A 17,198-nucleotide genomic window follows, 5' to 3' on the forward strand; every position below is an offset into this window, starting at 1 on the left:
ATTCAGATATGGAGTTTGTATTTCTCTGACTATTGACTTCATCCACCAGATGGTTATAAACCATGCCTTTTTCCAAGTCAACTTATTCCAATATTTTTAACCTATCTCTTTGAGGATTATATACAAAAAAAATAGTTACATATTCTTTTACAACGTGCTAGCATTCTGATCTTTCTCCATGGAATCTGTCAAGCTTTCCAATTAAATCCAGAGAATTCGATATGTTCCTTGTACCTTAGCAACTTGGAATCTTTAGATATCCCACTTTGAGTGGAAAAATGTAGGTTCCTTTTTCTTTTTTCCGAGAGAGAGAGAGAGAGAGAGAGCTAGGTTATTTTTTCTTTTATTTATTTATTTATTTATTTTTATTTTTTATATATATAGAATAACGAAGCTACATTTGATTGTACCTATTAATTTGTTTATGGGTTGTGGCATTGTACAAACACTACCATTGGGAGTCTAAATTTTACCTCATTTCACCTAATAATTTGTTTATTAATTGTACCTATTAATTTGTTGTAGGTACATTTGATTGTACCTATTTTTATAGCTAGGTTTTTTTTTTCACATATTAAACTCACACACACTACACGGATGCTAAAACTCAAATTCAAAATCTTTCTTGAAAAGAGCATTTGCTTCAAATCATTACACTAGTGAATCATTTGCATGAATCTAAATATTTATATTTCCTATATATAATTAGAATTGTATTACTCGATTGAACAATTATAATGTGTTTAACAAAACCCTAATTGATTTATTTTTATATCAAACAAAACCTAACCTAAGTTTTCTTATATTTCTTTTCAAAATACGATAGAAAATTATACTTGGGGGTTTTGTTCTATGGTGGTATGGTAGCGAGCTTTTTCCCCGACACGCAAAGCCATAATTCTGACTTCCCATCTCCCTTTCCCTCAAGTATAACCGGCCCGAGATATAAACATGTACACAACTGGTTTATTTATTTATTTATGCGAACATGTATACAACTGGTGATAAATAACCAAAAGTTTTTCTACTAAAATTAATACATTTGTCATCGAAGTCTGGCCGAGTTGAAAATGACATTACATATAAGCGGTCTCAGTTCTGTAGTTATTGCAAATTCCCATACACTAAATTAAACTTGCCACTAGCCTCATACACAACACATATAGGCTCTGTACACTGAACCAAATTCTATCTGTAATTATATTTGTATGTTAAAAGAAAGAGGAAAAAAAGAGTGAGAGAGAGAAAGAGAAGAAAAAAGAAAAAAAGAAAAAAAGAAAATGGGAAGAGCTAGTGGCAGTCAACCAGTCATTGACTTGAAACCTCATCCAAAAGCTTGTACCTTCTCACCTTGTTCCTAAAGACCTGCCTTGTAATGATCCCATTGTTTAAGTTTGATATCTCCTCTGACCTTGTCCTCCTAATCTTCTCGGCCTCCTTCTGCCCATTTGTGAGGATCCTCTTTCTGGTGGATGGAGATTTTGGAGATGGAGATGGAGATGGTGATCCAAAACCCTGATGGTTATGATGAAGATCAAGTGGTCTCTGTTTCTTTATAGGGCCACTTGGCTGCAGCTGCATGGTGCCCCTTAGACCCCCATATGAATTACCTCCATGCCCCTGCTTGTTCTGATGATCACTGTTTTTTGATGAGTTCGTTTTCTTGTTGATCTTGGCTGGGTCGTGATCTTGGCCCTCTTTTCTGCATGAAGATGAAGAGTTTGAGGAATTTTGGGACTTTTCTTTTGTGTCCTCCTTCTGGGTAAGGCACCAATTGCAAATTCTGTAAGACTCTGCATTTGGGTAAAGATTGCTACAGTACCTGTACATGAAATTGGATCATAAAACTGTCAAAATTGAATTATAAATGAATTTTGATCATAACCCAAAATTTAAAAGAAATTAAAAACATATAAAAAGAGTAGTTTGTGTAATTTGGGACCTGTGCTGTGATCTGAATTGGCAAACCTTGCATTGGAAGAGCTCATAGGAGAAGCCAAAATCCCCACACATGCAGCACTCATGGGTTGGTTGGGCTGCTGCTGCTGTGGTTCCTTTGCTGCTTGTCATCTTCTTGTTTTTGTTGTTCTGTTAATTTCTATTTTCATGCAGAGAGAGGGAGGGAGAGGGATGAGGAAGAGAGAGAGAGAGAGAGAGAGAGAGAGAGAGAAGGGGGAAGGTGTGATGAAATAATAGAGATTTTGGTAGGCCGACGGCCACACAACAAAAAGCCACAAAACATGTAAAGGGGTGTTTTATTGGGTTAAATAAATAATTATACATTATATAATAAGAAGAAGAAAAAAAAGCACATCATTTTTGAAAAGAAAAAAAGCCAAAGAATATGATTTTTTTTAACGTGGGAAAGGCTTTACTTTCACAAGGCTCCTCCGTTCTGTCACACAACCAATAATTGCCTGACACTTGTCATTCAGTGAAAATTATAATTTGGGCTTGTTTTTAGTCACCTTTTCTGGATTCCGCGGTTAAAAGCCTTCGAATCCATGCGAAGGGTAATTGTTTTTGGATTACATTTGGGATGAGATTACAATCAACCTCACTTTCTCGGCTAACGGTAAACAAGTCTCATGTACAAGTCGGACTAATTAGTACTGGAGGATAAGTTAGTATTTCACATGTATAATATCATGAATATTTATAATAAGTGCACGAATTATACTATTTTACTGCGTTAACTTTTCTATACTTCAATTATAATGTGCGGACAAATAATACTTCATGACAAGACTTGTTAGAAATTTTTTCCCAATACACATGACTAAATTATACTCATACCAAAATCAAATTTGGCCTAGCATCTTTCATTTTAGGAATTGTTTTCATTAATTTTTTATTATGTAAAAATTAAATACTCTGTTGGTACCACGTGAGTTTTAGATTCAAAACACGGAAAGAATGTTAATAATATTTTTCTTTTTACTTTTGAATGAGATTCTGAGTTCAAATTTTATCGTATTAAAAAGATGACGATGATGGTGGTGATAGAAAGGGCGTAGATCGATTAGCTTCTGGAGGAAATGGGGTTGAAAATGAAAAGGGCAGTTGAATGATATATGAGGTTGATTTAACAAATTCTACGGTGGTATATGAAGAAAGCTCAATACAATATAATATATATATATATATAATGAATTCGATCTGGAAGACTGCTGCAGACACTCAACGCTGTCCAGCTGTTATGAAGCATTTAACAATATATATATATATATATATATATATATATATAGTTGAAGCGCTCCTTAGGGCAGGATGACACACGCTCAAAGTTAAATACATGGTCAAACTAAAACTACTTTTTAAAATTGTTCAAACCAAATGCATGGTCGGCTCAAATACTACCTGAAAAAAGAAGCAATTAATTATATCTAAATTATATTCTATCATGAACATTGGACTCCATTGTTGAATTCTTCTTCATTCTTCTGCTGAAATAAAATTCTGGTAGCTACAGATAGTAATCTAGGGTCAAGGTGGGCAAAGAATTTGAGGTAGTTGAGGTTTTAACCCTAAAATTAATTGGTAATATAAGTTTTATAATGATTATAAGCTCTTGTAAAATTTCTTAATATTTTGAAGTGAGATAATTCTTCACATTCTCACACACTCCTAATATATGACGAAATTTTAAACCTAACGCTTGAATAATTTAACTGAGTGATGTTAAACACGTGTGGTCATCGTACTTAACACATATGCAATCCAAACTCTGATATCATCATACCATAAATATAAAAAAGTTGAAATTCTAACCTCAAAATCAATTGAAAATTTGAGTTTATACAAGATAGATCATATAATCCACAATCTCCCTATAGCCTCTAAAAAATTCGAAAGTAAATTTTTGGACCAAAAAAAAAACTAGAAGTAGGTGTATAGATGAATTATATGAGCACATGGTTTGGCATTGCTAGAACACAACCATTAGTGTTAGGGATGATACTTGAGCTTCTTGGAATCTAAATACACATCAACGTGTCGCTCTCCTGGTCCCTCTTGTCATAAATACATAATTCTTTAGCTGTGCATTATTCAATTCAATAATATATATATATATATATATATATATATATATAGACACACACATAACACACCGACTTTGCAAGTGAACACATTCTGGCTCTGTCATGTTATATACGTGTTTGTTTGTACAAAAAGAAAAAATATAGGTTGAACAACTCGAATAATACGCCTACAAAACCAAGTGCCAACTATGGCCTGGCAAATCATATCTGATGATTGTCATGAATCTTTCTTCGGATAAAAATATTGAAAGTATGACGATTGAACTGTTTATTTTCGAAGTCATCTTAGAAAGGTGATTCATGTAAAATTTCAACCAAAATGAAAATTGTTTAATCATTTGATTAATACTACAATAATTCAACATTTAATAGAGGAATGAATGATTTTTCAATTTGACTGATTTGTTGTAGAGATGATCTTTAAATATTGGTCGAAAATATAAACGGTTATGATAATAGAATTATAAAAAAATGATGAGAACGGAATGAGAGAGTGTTGAAGGGGAAGATTTAAAAAAAAAAAAGCAATGTAACTAGCATTCGCCACACGGTTAACTTGGAAGTGAAGTGATCCCATAGCCAAGTAAGACCTCAAGAGTGAGTGACGCATGTAATAATAATCCTATTTGGTGGCTGGTGATGGAAGAAGTATCGTGCTACTATCAGCACAATACTCTGTCCTTGGTTTGTTCACAGTCGTTTTAATTAAAACATGTTTGGCCGACAATATTACTCGGGAGTATCCAAAACATGATTTTTAGGGTTTTGCAGTCAAAACCGTATGGCCGCCCAATTGATTGTTTAGCACTATTCTACTCACTCTGCATTACAATAATGAAGGGCATTTACATTACACAAACAAACCACCATTATTTAAATCAAAGTGACAACGTAGGAACACCAGACAGCTGTGGGTGCATAAACTACAACCACCAAATCCAGCAAAAGGTATCCAACATCGAAGTTAAATTGCCATTCGTTCATCTGTTTTTTTATTTTTCTTTTACTTTTTCATTTTATACCAGCAATATTGAAAGAGGAGAATTGAAATAAAAAGTAAGAGTAAATACTCTTAACTGCTTGAGTTGCAAGTACCTTTACTATTTTTACTCTTTTTTTCTCTAAAGTTTGGAACGACGGGGCAATGTATCGGAACTAGGGTTGAAGTTTCGGATCCCTCATAAGTTGCCTAGTACTGTGGTGCTAGGTTTTGATATTTGCTCTATAAAGGAAGAGATAAATGATTAATAGCTCTATTATTCACATAAAATGTTTTTGGAAAAGAAAAAAAAAAAAAAGCAACATTACGCGTGACTTTCCCCTCATAAGCGTCAAATATATATTAACTCATAAGACATGAGGAGTTTTCCCTTTCTTACTTTGTACACGAAAAAACGATAAACGATCGACGATAAACGATAAACAAAATGAAGAGCATTCTCAACTATACAGTGATGTTCTGAACAATATATCAGCAAGGCAAATTGGACGGGATAACAACAAATTACATTGGGTAAAACTTTACGGTTGAAAACTGGATAATAACACCTCAATCTTTTCGACATATTTACGGTAGCCCGTAAGACTTTATATGTCCCGCAAGATTTCTGTCACCAGCAATAACAGTTGACCCAGATCGATCAACTTCTGGCACTACAGAGAACATAAACCTGATTGCCCTGTTTACAATTGATCGTAATTTATCTGCAATAACAGAGAACAAAAAAAATCAGAGCCAGAATCATATGCATCTTGTTAAAAAATCCGTAACCTCATCTTCCAACGTGCAAACTAGTTTTGTTATTGGCAAAAAACCTAAGCAATGAGATTTCCCAGTAGACCACTTTAATCTCAATCACATATAACCAAAATCCTCAAACACAATTGGCAAAGTTGAGGCAAGTCATGAAAGCTTATCCTATACTTTACACACAAATTCTATATGGCTATAAGTAATTTTCATAATTTAACAAATGGAGCCTAAAGGAATTTGAAGAAGGATTCAGACATGATCATTACCTCCATGCTTTGGTTAGACCATGTCAGCTTTGAGCGCACTCAAATGGGTGCAAGCTTCCTTCAGCAAACTCATGTATACGAAAATGCTCCAGAATTTCAGAACGGCTGTACCTAACATAAATGGCATTAGTCATTGGATGAAAGAGAGGATTTAAACACCATGAGATCAACAACACATAATCTGAAATGAAACTGGGGATTAGACTAGTTAAAAGATCTAAAATTCCATGTGCACAATCGTGGATTCATTTTTCTCCCATGACATGTTTGTATTAATCTCACAGTTTGAAGCACGTCTTATACATGTTGAGACTAAGTTTGGGAATTTCAGGTTTGAATGGGAAACCCAGAGCACTCAGCAAGAACATGGGCTTGAATTCAGAGCAAAGAGAGTGAAAGGTCTGGGTGGCAACAATTTCCTGTGAAACATTCTATAAGCGGCAGAGGAGGAGACGGCTGAGGTCGTGGGATGGCAGAAAATACAGTTCGGGAATGTACACGGTTCGAAAGGTTGCATAACTCCAATAAAGCAATTTGGAAGCTATCACTAGATACCACTGACCTAGTTAGTTGGGATGTGGTTGAGCATGGCTGATTAAATGTGTGTGTGTGTTAATTCATCAATGCTCCAAACAAACTTAAAGAAATCACACAAAAGCACGAAAATGTTTAGTTTTGTTCTAAAATATTTTATGCAACATACTTATAAAAAGCAATTTTTCTTTTTAACAAATGGGATAATCATATAGACTTGGGAATTTTATAAGCCTTACAGGATAGTTTCACGATTATGAGTTAATCTGCGCTGATTGGCTTCCATCGCTACCAAAATGTCAGCAGTTTCTGGCCCTGCGGATCCACCAGCTACAATAGATGGGACTGAGGCACTTGGTGTCCATATCTAGAATAATGAACCACAGAAAATTCAGATATGATTTCATAATCGCCAGCCGCAGCCACCCCAAAAGAAAAAGAAAAGGGCTGATTTAATAATACCCACTTTTATTGTGTTGTCAATTCCACTAGTTGCCACAACACAATCAAATGGATGGCACTGTACACAGTTCACAACTGCAGAGGCATGAAAAAGTGTTACTCAATAAAACTACTATAGGAAGTCAATAGTCCCATTATTTCCGTCACAGGGGAAAACATTACCAGCTTCATCTCCTTGAAGCATTTTTATCAGTCTACCAGTTCGCTTCTCCCAGATAAACCATCTGCCATCGTCACTTCCACTAGCGACATATTCGCCTGCAAATCAACACAGATAAGAAAATGACCACGAAATATTTATAGTTACTACCGGTTTCCTGCAAACTCAAACCCGTTCTTATACATGAGATAAATGATATAACTCATTAGTACAAAAGTAAATCTACAATGGATGTTTCACTAAAGTAATAAACATAAACACCATTACATTGATTCAATTTTATTTATTTATTTAATTATTTTGATTGGAAACAGAAACTTTTATTCAATAATGAAAGATAAATTACACGAAAGAGCCATCTATGCTCAATAGATGAACAAGAAAGATTTCTTACATCAGCTCGTGGCTAACTACCAATCTTTCTGCATTAAACTGAAGATAATATCCCTGACATGCACGAGGAGAAAGTGACAAATGGCCCATCCACTTTATTGGAAATCAAGCAGAGACTAAGAGATCCACAACATATCATGCAAGGACTACAAGATCCACTTTAAAAAACAGATGTTAAGGGTTGGGCTCTACATTAACACCTTAATACTTGAGACCTACAAACCACCCTGTCAAGCAACAACAATGACACTGACAAAATCATCAATGTCATGTCTCCACCTAGTGATCAGATCCAAGACACCAAAAATATATTTTAGGATGTCATGTAGCACTTTTATGACGAGGCATTGAGGTATCTCTGCTATGTAGATTCATCTAAAGGAAGTAACCACACACAACGACAGCGCATAAATAATAAAGGTTAACATTTCACAAAACGATGTAAATTGCACACATTTAATAGTAACATTCAATACCAAGAATGACTCAGAACTAATATGATCAAGACTCAACTTGCATTGTATCCTTATGCAATGAAGAGCAACACCAAAAACAAGTACCTCTCTGGCCAAGAAAGCTGGCCTGTTTTATGTCAGTTCCAACATTACAATGGCCAACATATCTCTGTTTCATATCAATAACTGCCTCAGGCTGCAATATAAATTTAAAAAGAAAACAAACATGTATTAAATTGAAGAAATCATTTTAATGATGTTACAGAAGAAAACAAGAGGATTTAACTTTGAGGCAATCCTGCAAAAGTAAAGGCAATTTACAAAAGAACTCGGCATAAGAAAAATGGACTTTTCTAAGCAAAGGGTGATGCAGAACAGAAAAATAACAGAAGAAAATGAAATAGAAGTAAAAATAAACAAATGAAAAGTTCAACTACAATCTTTATATAGGCAACCTCATAATATTAAAATATCCAACGTATCCTGAAATAGACTGTAAATTGTATAAATAAAGTTAAATATATAATTAAAATCCTTGTCCTAAGCCTAAAAATACCAATTTTCTTCTTGCATCTTTCAATTAAGGGCATATGAAGACTTCTCATGAAAAAAGGGCAGAAAAGAATCTGTGACTACAAAATCAATACCTAAAATGAGGCTTAAAGAAAAAATTAGCACAATTGCATATACGTTCAGGCATGTCCAAAGGTGACTAAAAGGCAACACTACATGTTATCACTTTGAAAGCACCAGAACTTTCCATCATAAGAATGAAAGCAACCTGATATAGCAGCCTTTCATTTTGAGATGACGAAGAAGGGGATCCACATGAGCCATTTGAACCACCAACTTCTCTAGCAGAATCACTTCTTCGATGAATTCTCAGGTTTAAACTTCCTTGTAGTATATTGGGCTCAACGTCATGCTCTTCATCACCTGATATCGACGTTTCAAAGTCAACCTCCACTTCCTCATCATAATCAGAATCTTCTCTCTCAGATCTTGGACCATCTTGTGAAGCATCACTATTACCCTCCGATCGATAAAGTATGTCACTCAATGATAGTACTCTTCCACCTCGAGGTTCAGACCTGGGTGCTCCATCATTTGGCTTACCATTTCTTTCAGATTCAGCTGACCATGAAACTACAGAGTTAGAATCTCGTGACAAAGAATTAATATAAAGATATCATAAATATAATGACTTATTAAGAAATACAATTGACACTCCAGTATGCTACCCTAGTTATTTAAAAAGACAGCAACAATAGAAAGAATGTACTACTGTAGTGGATAAAAAGGCGAAACATAACCAACTTATAAAGGCAAAACGTTTTAGTTCTAGCCTACTTATAAAGGTCAAACCAGTACTAATGTAATGGATAAAAAGGCGAAACATAATCAATTTTCGGGACAGCTATTAGAGGCTGATCAATTGAAAATCTATCTGGGGAACGAAGGAATGTACTAAGACACTGAAAGTCACAAACCTGCAGCAAGATCCCTTTTTACATGCTCCAATCGGTCTGCTACTTCAGAATTTGATGGAGCCAAAGATTGGGCTGCGATAGCAAAGTCTAGAGCTTCTTTATGTTTAGCCAACTGCAAGGAAATAACAATTACCAACCAAAAATTGCTTAACAAACACAAATACAGGTTCAACCTCATCACAGTTTCCTTTTTCAGCCATAAACTAACAAATAGTTCCTAAACATTATAGGCTAAAAATCTAGGCCCTCAAGACAACAACAGAAACGGATGGTCTAAGCTAAATCCATAAGTAATTTATAAATCCAAGCCAAAAAGGCACCATATATCGTGTGTGTCATTCTATAGTGGCTGAGCCATGACAGGCCCTATGAGGCATTGGTGTGAAAACTTTATAACAGCTTTACATCTCTACACATTACTTTCTGGAACCCATAACACAGAGAATGTGCTACTGTCTTTATAGCATCAAAGCTCTGAATACTCCTAATTTTTAAATTAAGTTCTTCAACCCAATTTTTATTTTTGTTTTTATTTTTTATTTTTTGGACGAAAATTATAATAAATTGTTTAGTCTGAGAATATAGGTTTGCCAAGTAAACCCTTGCTTTTGCGGAAGGTCTGTGAACAAGAAGAATTTGAGAAAATAATTAGGAAATTGCAAATGGGTCGAAGCATATTTGGGGCACATCATTTATTAAGTGACACAGAATCTAACAAAAACAATCGAGTGCAAGTCCAAATTTTTTGAAACTATCAGATCTACGATCTCAGCTCAGGGATGACAAGGAAATCATGATCGGATGGGAGAAGGAATAGATTCTCAAAGCAAAATGTTCTATTGCATCTTAGGTAACACCTATTCACTTAGAAAAATATTGGTTCTCTTAAGCTCAAACCATGCTGGCCTACAGAAGACTTAATTTAGATGAGGCTACATGAAATAATTTGTAAAATGTCATACCGACTTTAGACCTACAAAAAGAAAACAAATAAAACATTCCAGTAAATTGGCCAATTGGGAAAACCAGGATGACTGCAAAGGCAATGTTAACTTAAGTGCTGGATTGGTCACAACATTTGGTGACTGCAACACAATGGCTAACCAAATTCATACACTCAACTGCAGTAAGCACCACAAATTTACCTGCGATAAAGCTTCAGACATATAGTAATGAGCTCTGAAAGAGGAGCTATCGATTTTCCGCGCATTATAACAATCTCTTATAGCCATATGAACATCATTTTTCCACTTGCGCTGGGAAAAGAAAAAGGAAAAAATGATTAAATACCGGAAAATATCAAACTAATGAATAATGTTCCCAACCAAGTAATTTCGCAAAATATCAAGAGAACCTTGAGCAACAATGCGGCACGAGTACATAAACAATCATGCTTCAGTGTAGGCCCAATATCACAACCATATCCATCCAACACCTCATTGCACGCCTCAATTCCATAAAAATACTCTGTCCCCTCCTCCAAGGATTTATCCGCAATTTCAATTAGTTTCCTGCACTTTGCAAGCTGAAACAACTATATTAGATAGCCAAAAAGGGTTAACAGAGAAATACCAGCTATAACCAATTCTTTTTGGCAAAGCCTATATAAAAATGACAAGGATACAAGTATAAGTAAACAAGAAAAGATCCACACCCTAGCAGTGATATTGCCTCTTTTAGGAACACCATTTGTCAAGATCTTGGACGCTGGTTGATGCAGTTCTACCCCATTGAGTATAGGAGTGAAGCTTGTTAACTTCGAAACATCTTCAGAAGTATACTGCACAGCACTCCCACTAGCTGGAAATTGCAAAACCAATCAAAATTGTTAGCTGGACATTATTAATATGATACAACCGGATGGAAAGAAAATTGACAAAGCAGAAAGTGATATCTAAAAAGCTTTTGTTGTCACATAATGTCCAAGCATAAATTGGACCTGCATCTGAATCAATGATAAATTAAGCAATTTTGATCCTATAAACTACACCTGCATCCGTAAATCACACCATTCAACTGCATTAGCAGAATAAGAATCAAGGCTAATTAACATACCATGATTTACATTCATCAAATATACATGCTCCCCACTATAACTAAGTAGAACCTCTTCTCCATCTGGACTAAATGCAACATGAGTCAAATGCATGCTTGCACGTCCCTGAAAAAAGAAGACAACTTTCTTCGAATTATATTTGATAAACTAATTGTTAAATTACTTCAGCTCAAACATACTAATAAACATCCAAAACTTCTGTCGACCATTTCTTGTTCCCCTTCCTAAAACAGGTTGGACATGAGGGGAAGAAGATTAGAATAGCATGAGATTTTTTTTTTCCTTTAAAAAGATAAAAATAAGTCATAATCATAATAACTGAAAGAGTCCCCATGTTTTTGGGTTGAGAGAAAGATGTGGCAATCGCCCTCGAACGAAAATAATATGTTATAAAGTGTATCCATAAAAGCCTAAGCAAGACTTCAAGATTAAATTTTCTGCTAAACACTGCAACACCGTTGACTTAAACCACTATAATATATTGAAAAAGTACTAAACATCCAAAAGTTTTATCAAATAGCAGGACATAAGCACAACTCTCATATATTTTACCCCAAAAAAAAAGGCATTGAAGGTTTTTATAATGACAGAAAGCAGTTTGCTAATTAAGAACTTTGAACTAACACGATCAGAGAGGTGCATTGGACAGAAATAGTTAACACAAGGAGGTGGTGCCGTCCTTTTCCGACAGGATGTCAGTGGCGGTAGCATCCTTCTATCATATAAACGCGCAAACGCATCACTGCAAATATTCACAACGAGAAATCAGCTGAAATTGAAGAGCAGCAAGAAAGTACATAACGTCATTGACACAGCAAGTAAATACCTTCCACCAACTAGGAGCAAATGAGGCCTAGTGGAACTGATATCACAAGATTTCAAAGCAAAAGTTTGTTTCGGAGGATCTGCCAGTGACTTCTTTGCTCCACACCGCAAGTCAAGCTGCCATTAAGAACTATATGTGAAACCAATGATTTCCTAGTAATTATGGCAGAGAGGCAAATGCAAAGCACCTAAAGTTTCTGGCTCCAAAACAAACCTAGGTAAGTAACTTTGCTGAATTTTTTTAAAGCAACAGACAAAGCTCCCTAATTACAAAGAGCTAAACTACAATTAATATTTTAGGCAGAGCTCACAAAAAACAAAACTACAGCATCTAATCGGAGAATAGTACAGTGAATAAAGCAATGAACCCACAAGAGAGCCTACTGTGTAAAGGATCAAGCTGTTGCCTACTGATTGGGCTCTTTGACTCACACTTGCCCCAAATAAGATTCCTTGATATAGGCTTTTCATGTAAATTCACAATTGTATTATTGATATAGAAAGAAGAAAGCAAATATTCACTGAGATAAAAGATTTAATTGGTAGTTCCTTAATCAACCTAAGCATATTATCAGTCAATCGTGGACATGCCACACTTGAGAAATCACATCATGATTAAAAGAAAGATTTCACATCTAAGAACCCATTCCGGTGCCTGGTAAAGACTAAAGATAGCTACTTCCGTGTATCGAAGATATGAAATTAGGTTTTAGTTATCTCGTTTCCTTCATCTTTCGTTCCCACTCTATATACTAACTTGCTATTAGATTATCTTTTCCACACAAAAATGGAACTGCATTAAATTAAAATAAAACCACTATTTTAATTTAACATCCCTAACCCCCTCTAGAATTCCATCTAATTTTATAACTAGATAGAAGGGAGCCATCTCCAACATGCTTCTCATGTGTGAAAAGGTAAAATATGCATGTGTGTGTATTCAATAAAAAAAAATTGGCAAATATGCATGCCAAATTATGAGATATTGCAGAAATACAAAGAGATCAACAAGTAAACAAAAATGCCTAGCTAAACCGGTTGCTAAAGCCTTAATTTAGCAGGACAGCTAAAATCCTCTACCAAGGAAATTTGATGTTTTCATATAACATAAGATGAACATAAAAAAGTCTAATTAACATAAGTGCTTACTAAAACATTGCGACATTCTTGATGGGTGGATCCAGCAGGAGGGCATGAAGTTCCCTCTCGAAAGTCATGCTGTCTCAAAGTTCCATCTTCACTTGCACTCCATACTACATTGGGATTTCCAACTTCAACCTGCAATGAGAGGCAGTCAGAAACTCTGAGACCCTAGCAAGTATAAGCAAGGTTGATATTCATAAAACAACGAACAACCCAACAATGCATTAACTTTTTTTCCATGCCAATATAACTACCATAAACAAATTTAACATCAAGTTTTTCTATATGCTGGAATCTTACAGCTAACTTTTTAACTCTTCTAGTATGACATTGATACAGAGCTGATGGAGCGATAGCATTATCATCAGTTCCTCTCCCACTCAAATGAGACAAATTAAATAATCGAACCTGCGGAAAGATAAGAAAGTTAACTTATAATCAGTGTTTAACTGTCAGCAAAAAGCATTCAACATTTGCAATTTATAAATATCCAAACATTACTTCTGCATCTCCAGCTCCAGAGACCACAAGCTCATCAGAAGTTTCAGGGACAAATTTTGTACAAAATATGTTCGCACAGTGCCCAGTCTCTATAGAATGCAAAAGCTTCTGACTAGCATAGCTCCAGATATTTATCTGCAGAATATGGTGGAGGCATTAATAACATTTTCATGTTGCAAAACATGTACAACTACATGTCCCAAGGTTTCATCTTCACTAGCCCTTTAAGAAGCATTACTGAGTTTTTGATTCCTTATCCATGCAGAGATAGCCATATAAAGAGCAATCTAATGCAATGTGAAAATAATTTTCGATAAAGAAATATATGACCCGTCGGATTTTTAGTTCCGAAGCATATTAACACATATATCCAAGCCAATAGGATGAAACTAGGAAGTATTCTGCATCATTAATTACGTACAATAATACTTCACACACCATACCAGTATCTTGTATTTTGTGCTACCAATATGTCACTTAGGAAATGTTATGAGTAACAATATGAAATCAAGTAATTAACATACCCGTGTGTCATCTGATCCAGATATCAATAGTGAACCTCTAGAATTCCAAGCGATAGAATTGACACAACCCTGATGCCCCTGTATAGCGAGAGAGAGAGAGAGAGAGACATTAAATGACAATTATAGATAAGCAACCGTTTTTGTTTTCCGACTCAATGGAATTTTTTCCATGGCACATGTCCAAAGAAAAATTCAGAAATATACTCAAAAGGTGAATTAAGAAATACTCACTAAAATTAGTATACACAGCCAAAATTTCATATATCCTAACCACAACTGCCCACCGGAAGCTTAAGATTAGGAATCATACTAGTTTGATGTACCAAAGAACGTAAGCACCAAATAAGATTTGCACCATTGTAGTTGTACGTATATGTCAAGAATGAAGTTTCACCAATAAGACACTCTACAGTCTATACACTCTTTTTATCTGTTTAGGACATTTACAGCATAGATATCTTTCTCCTGCGGTTCAAAAAGTGCCTCTGTGAACAACGTGATATGATGAACCCCAGTAAGACATCTAGGTTCCCCAAATTGTAGGAACTCATAAATAATGACCACGGCAAGCCCCATATGCAGAAGTTTAATTGGCAGTTGTCCCCCCACACCACGAGAAGTTCACCCAGATGCCTTGGAAGTGTCATTACATTCTCCAACTCATCCTGAGAGTGAATCTCTTAAGTTTAGTACAATTGAGGCTGTGTTTGCCCAACTAGCTACTTAATTCAGTTTTGTCTCTAAAAAATTCCTAAGAAACAATTTGATCATATTTGAAATTGAGTGGATTTAAATAGTTTAACTCACCAATGAACACTAGCATTCATTGAGAACTAGTTTTCAGTGGAACCATGTTTTCTCTAACTGTAAATCCACAAATAACAGCTGAAGAACCAGTATGTTACTTCGATTTTTTTTTTTCTTTCCTTTTTTAAAAGCAAAAATGCAAAACTAAGTACACACGACTGACCGAACTCTCAACTCTGCCTACAGGCAATAAAATTACATCATTCGTGTATTTGGTGGTAACAATGAGAATTACCAGTAAAAGATTACAACATTCTGTGAATACTTACCATTAACACATTTCAATTGCCTTAGATTACCACACTCTCTACTTCACACAAAAATTCACATGTACTGAAAATTTTTGAGTCCTTGGCAGAATAATATTAGCTGGAAGCGAAATGAAATGGTGCATAGCTATAACATGGCATAAATAAAGAAAATTGAAGCCAACCTCCAATTCTCTTTCCTGAGAAAGCCTTCGAACCAACGACGAGTGCATCTGCAAGCTGTGATTGCCATTCTACACACACCAAAAATGATTCATCTCATCACAAACAAAAAACACAAGCGAATTGCGAAAGCTTAAGCAACCACAATTCCAAACGCGAACGAGAGAGAGAGAGAGAGAGAGAGAGAGAGAGAGGAAATTTACGTTGCGAACGTCGACGTATCGGCTGTCAATCAAGTCGTGGATGTTACCGTCGTGAAAAGGCACACCCTCCATTGATGAGAGAAAAAAGCCGAGACCGAAACGCGATCGTGTAGGGTCCGATAATCTCAGTCAGCTACTCGCAGAAGAAGCGCTTCTCGATTCTTCTTCCACAGCTTTTTACTCAATTTGTCCAATTTTTTAAGGAACACGAACACTAGGCTTTTTCCTGAAAATTGTTTGATTTAATTTTATTTATTTTACAGTTTCTAATTATATTTTACACGCGGAAGCAATCAGGATTTATTTTATTTTTATTATTTGTGTAGAAAATTATAGTGTGATCGTGTCGTCTGGGAGCGCGCACTTTCCACGTAAGCTCGACGGCTGTGATACGTTTGCGTTGTGTTCAAGCGCCGTTGATCTTCTTTTTATGGCGGTGATTGATATGGTTGAAACTTGGAGCTTGAGTCAGGTTCTGCATGCGGGACCCACTATATCGTCATGTATTGTTTGTTACCTCTAAGTGGGGCAGCGGTATGTCGTTTTCTAAAAGTTCAGTTTTATGGACCAAACGACGAGGCTTGGGCCAGCACTGTAGAGCTAGAATTTTACCATGCTTGGGCTTAACATTTGATACTTTTGGGGCTTTCTTTCGCGCTGCACAATTAGAAGCCCAGATGTTCGGCGAGGGCTCAAATAAGGGCACGAAAAACTCATGGCAGATGTTTGAATTATATGGGTCTATTCAAAGCCTGAATCATCATCATCAACAAATATTAGCGATACTGATATATCATGCAACATATATATATTTTTTTTTGTAATCAAATTTGCATGAAAATAAACATCATATAATTGCAGGATACTACATTGATATAGGCATATGAGTCAATCAAAAATGACGAATAAGCTTTATTAAGTTTGAGATATTGGAGAAAACTAGAGTTCAAATACTTTATTTATAAAATTTACATAAAATTACACGTTTACTAATTATCGTCGCCAACGTATTGAGAGTATATATCACTAGGGCACATAATTTTGCTAACATTTATACATTGGATTTTTTTGGCTTAAGATAAAATATCTTCACGGATCACACAAGTCGGATGATGCCATACAGGTTGGCATGTGGTTTGAGGGAAATGATTT

General features: G+C 35.4%; 2 protein-coding genes across 8 annotated transcripts; both read right to left on the reverse strand.

Moving 5' to 3' along the window:
* Positions 1–991: 991 nt before the first annotated feature.
* Positions 992–2,158, reverse strand: LOC117614212. Of its 2 annotated transcripts, none has more exons than XM_034342938.1 (2): positions 1,969–2,158; positions 992–1,822 (listed from the first exon to the last, which is right to left on the reverse strand). In XM_034342938.1, the coding sequence occupies exons 1-2, from the start codon at positions 2,022–2,024 to the stop codon at positions 1,309–1,311; spliced, it is 570 nt and encodes a 189-aa protein (XP_034198829.1). In that variant the 5' UTR covers positions 2,025–2,158; the 3' UTR covers positions 992–1,308. The 2 variants fall into 2 exon arrangements, with proteins under 2 accessions (XP_034198829.1, XP_034198828.1); XM_034342937.1 differs by having other exon boundaries at positions 1,943–2,158.
* Positions 2,159–5,351: 3,193 nt separating this feature from the next.
* On the reverse strand, positions 5,352–16,434 carry LOC117635082 (WD and tetratricopeptide repeats protein 1). 6 transcript variants are annotated; one of them, XM_034369418.1, is made up of 20 exons: positions 16,047–16,434; positions 15,846–15,914; positions 14,606–14,683; positions 14,082–14,216; positions 13,881–13,988; positions 13,587–13,715; positions 12,439–12,554; positions 12,237–12,354; positions 11,612–11,717; positions 11,211–11,356; positions 10,911–11,081; positions 10,702–10,812; positions 9,557–9,668; positions 8,848–9,200; positions 8,172–8,262; positions 7,221–7,316; positions 7,063–7,133; positions 6,836–6,963; positions 6,063–6,173; positions 5,352–5,747 (listed from the first exon to the last, which is right to left on the reverse strand). In XM_034369418.1, the coding sequence occupies exons 1-19, from the start codon at positions 16,116–16,118 to the stop codon at positions 6,086–6,088; spliced, it is 2,298 nt and encodes a 765-aa protein (XP_034225309.1). In that variant the 5' UTR covers positions 16,119–16,434; the 3' UTR covers positions 5,352–5,747; positions 6,063–6,085. The 6 variants fall into 6 exon arrangements, 5 of the variants coding, with proteins under 5 accessions (XP_034225309.1, XP_034225315.1, XP_034225328.1 ...); XM_034369424.1 differs by having other exon boundaries at positions 6,063–6,167; positions 16,047–16,293; XM_034369437.1 differs by lacking the exon at positions 16,047–16,434 and adding an exon at positions 14,837–15,270 and having other exon boundaries at positions 15,846–15,911.
* Between the last annotated feature and the right edge of the window lie 764 nt (positions 16,435–17,198).

The sequence above is a fragment of the Prunus dulcis genome, chromosome 1 (genome assembly GCF_902201215.1).
Source record: "Prunus dulcis chromosome 1, ALMONDv2, whole genome shotgun sequence".
Lineage (NCBI taxonomy): Eukaryota > Viridiplantae > Streptophyta > Magnoliopsida > Rosales > Rosaceae > Prunus > Prunus dulcis.

Excerpts from the sequence above, each read along its gene's own strand:
- LOC117635082 (XM_034369418.1), bottom strand. The coding sequence starts at position 16,118 with ATGGAGGGTGTGCCTTTTCACGACGGTAACATCCACGACTTGATTGAC. Across the intron at positions 13,989-14,081 it reads CTGGAGCTGGAGATGCAGAA|GTTCGATTATTTAATTTGTC; the intron begins GTAATGTTTGGA and ends ATCTTTCCGCAG. Across the intron at positions 9,669-10,701 it reads TGTCTGAAGCTTTATCGCAG|TTGGCTAAACATAAAGAAGC; the intron begins GTAAATTTGTGG and ends ATTTCCTTGCAG.
- LOC117614212 (XM_034342937.1), bottom strand. The coding sequence starts at position 2,070 with ATGACAAGCAGCAAAGGAACCACAGCAGCAGCAGCCCAACCAACCCAT. Across the intron at positions 1,823-1,942 it reads CAATTCAGATCACAGCACAG|GTACTGTAGCAATCTTTACC; the intron begins GTCCCAAATTAC and ends TTTCATGTACAG.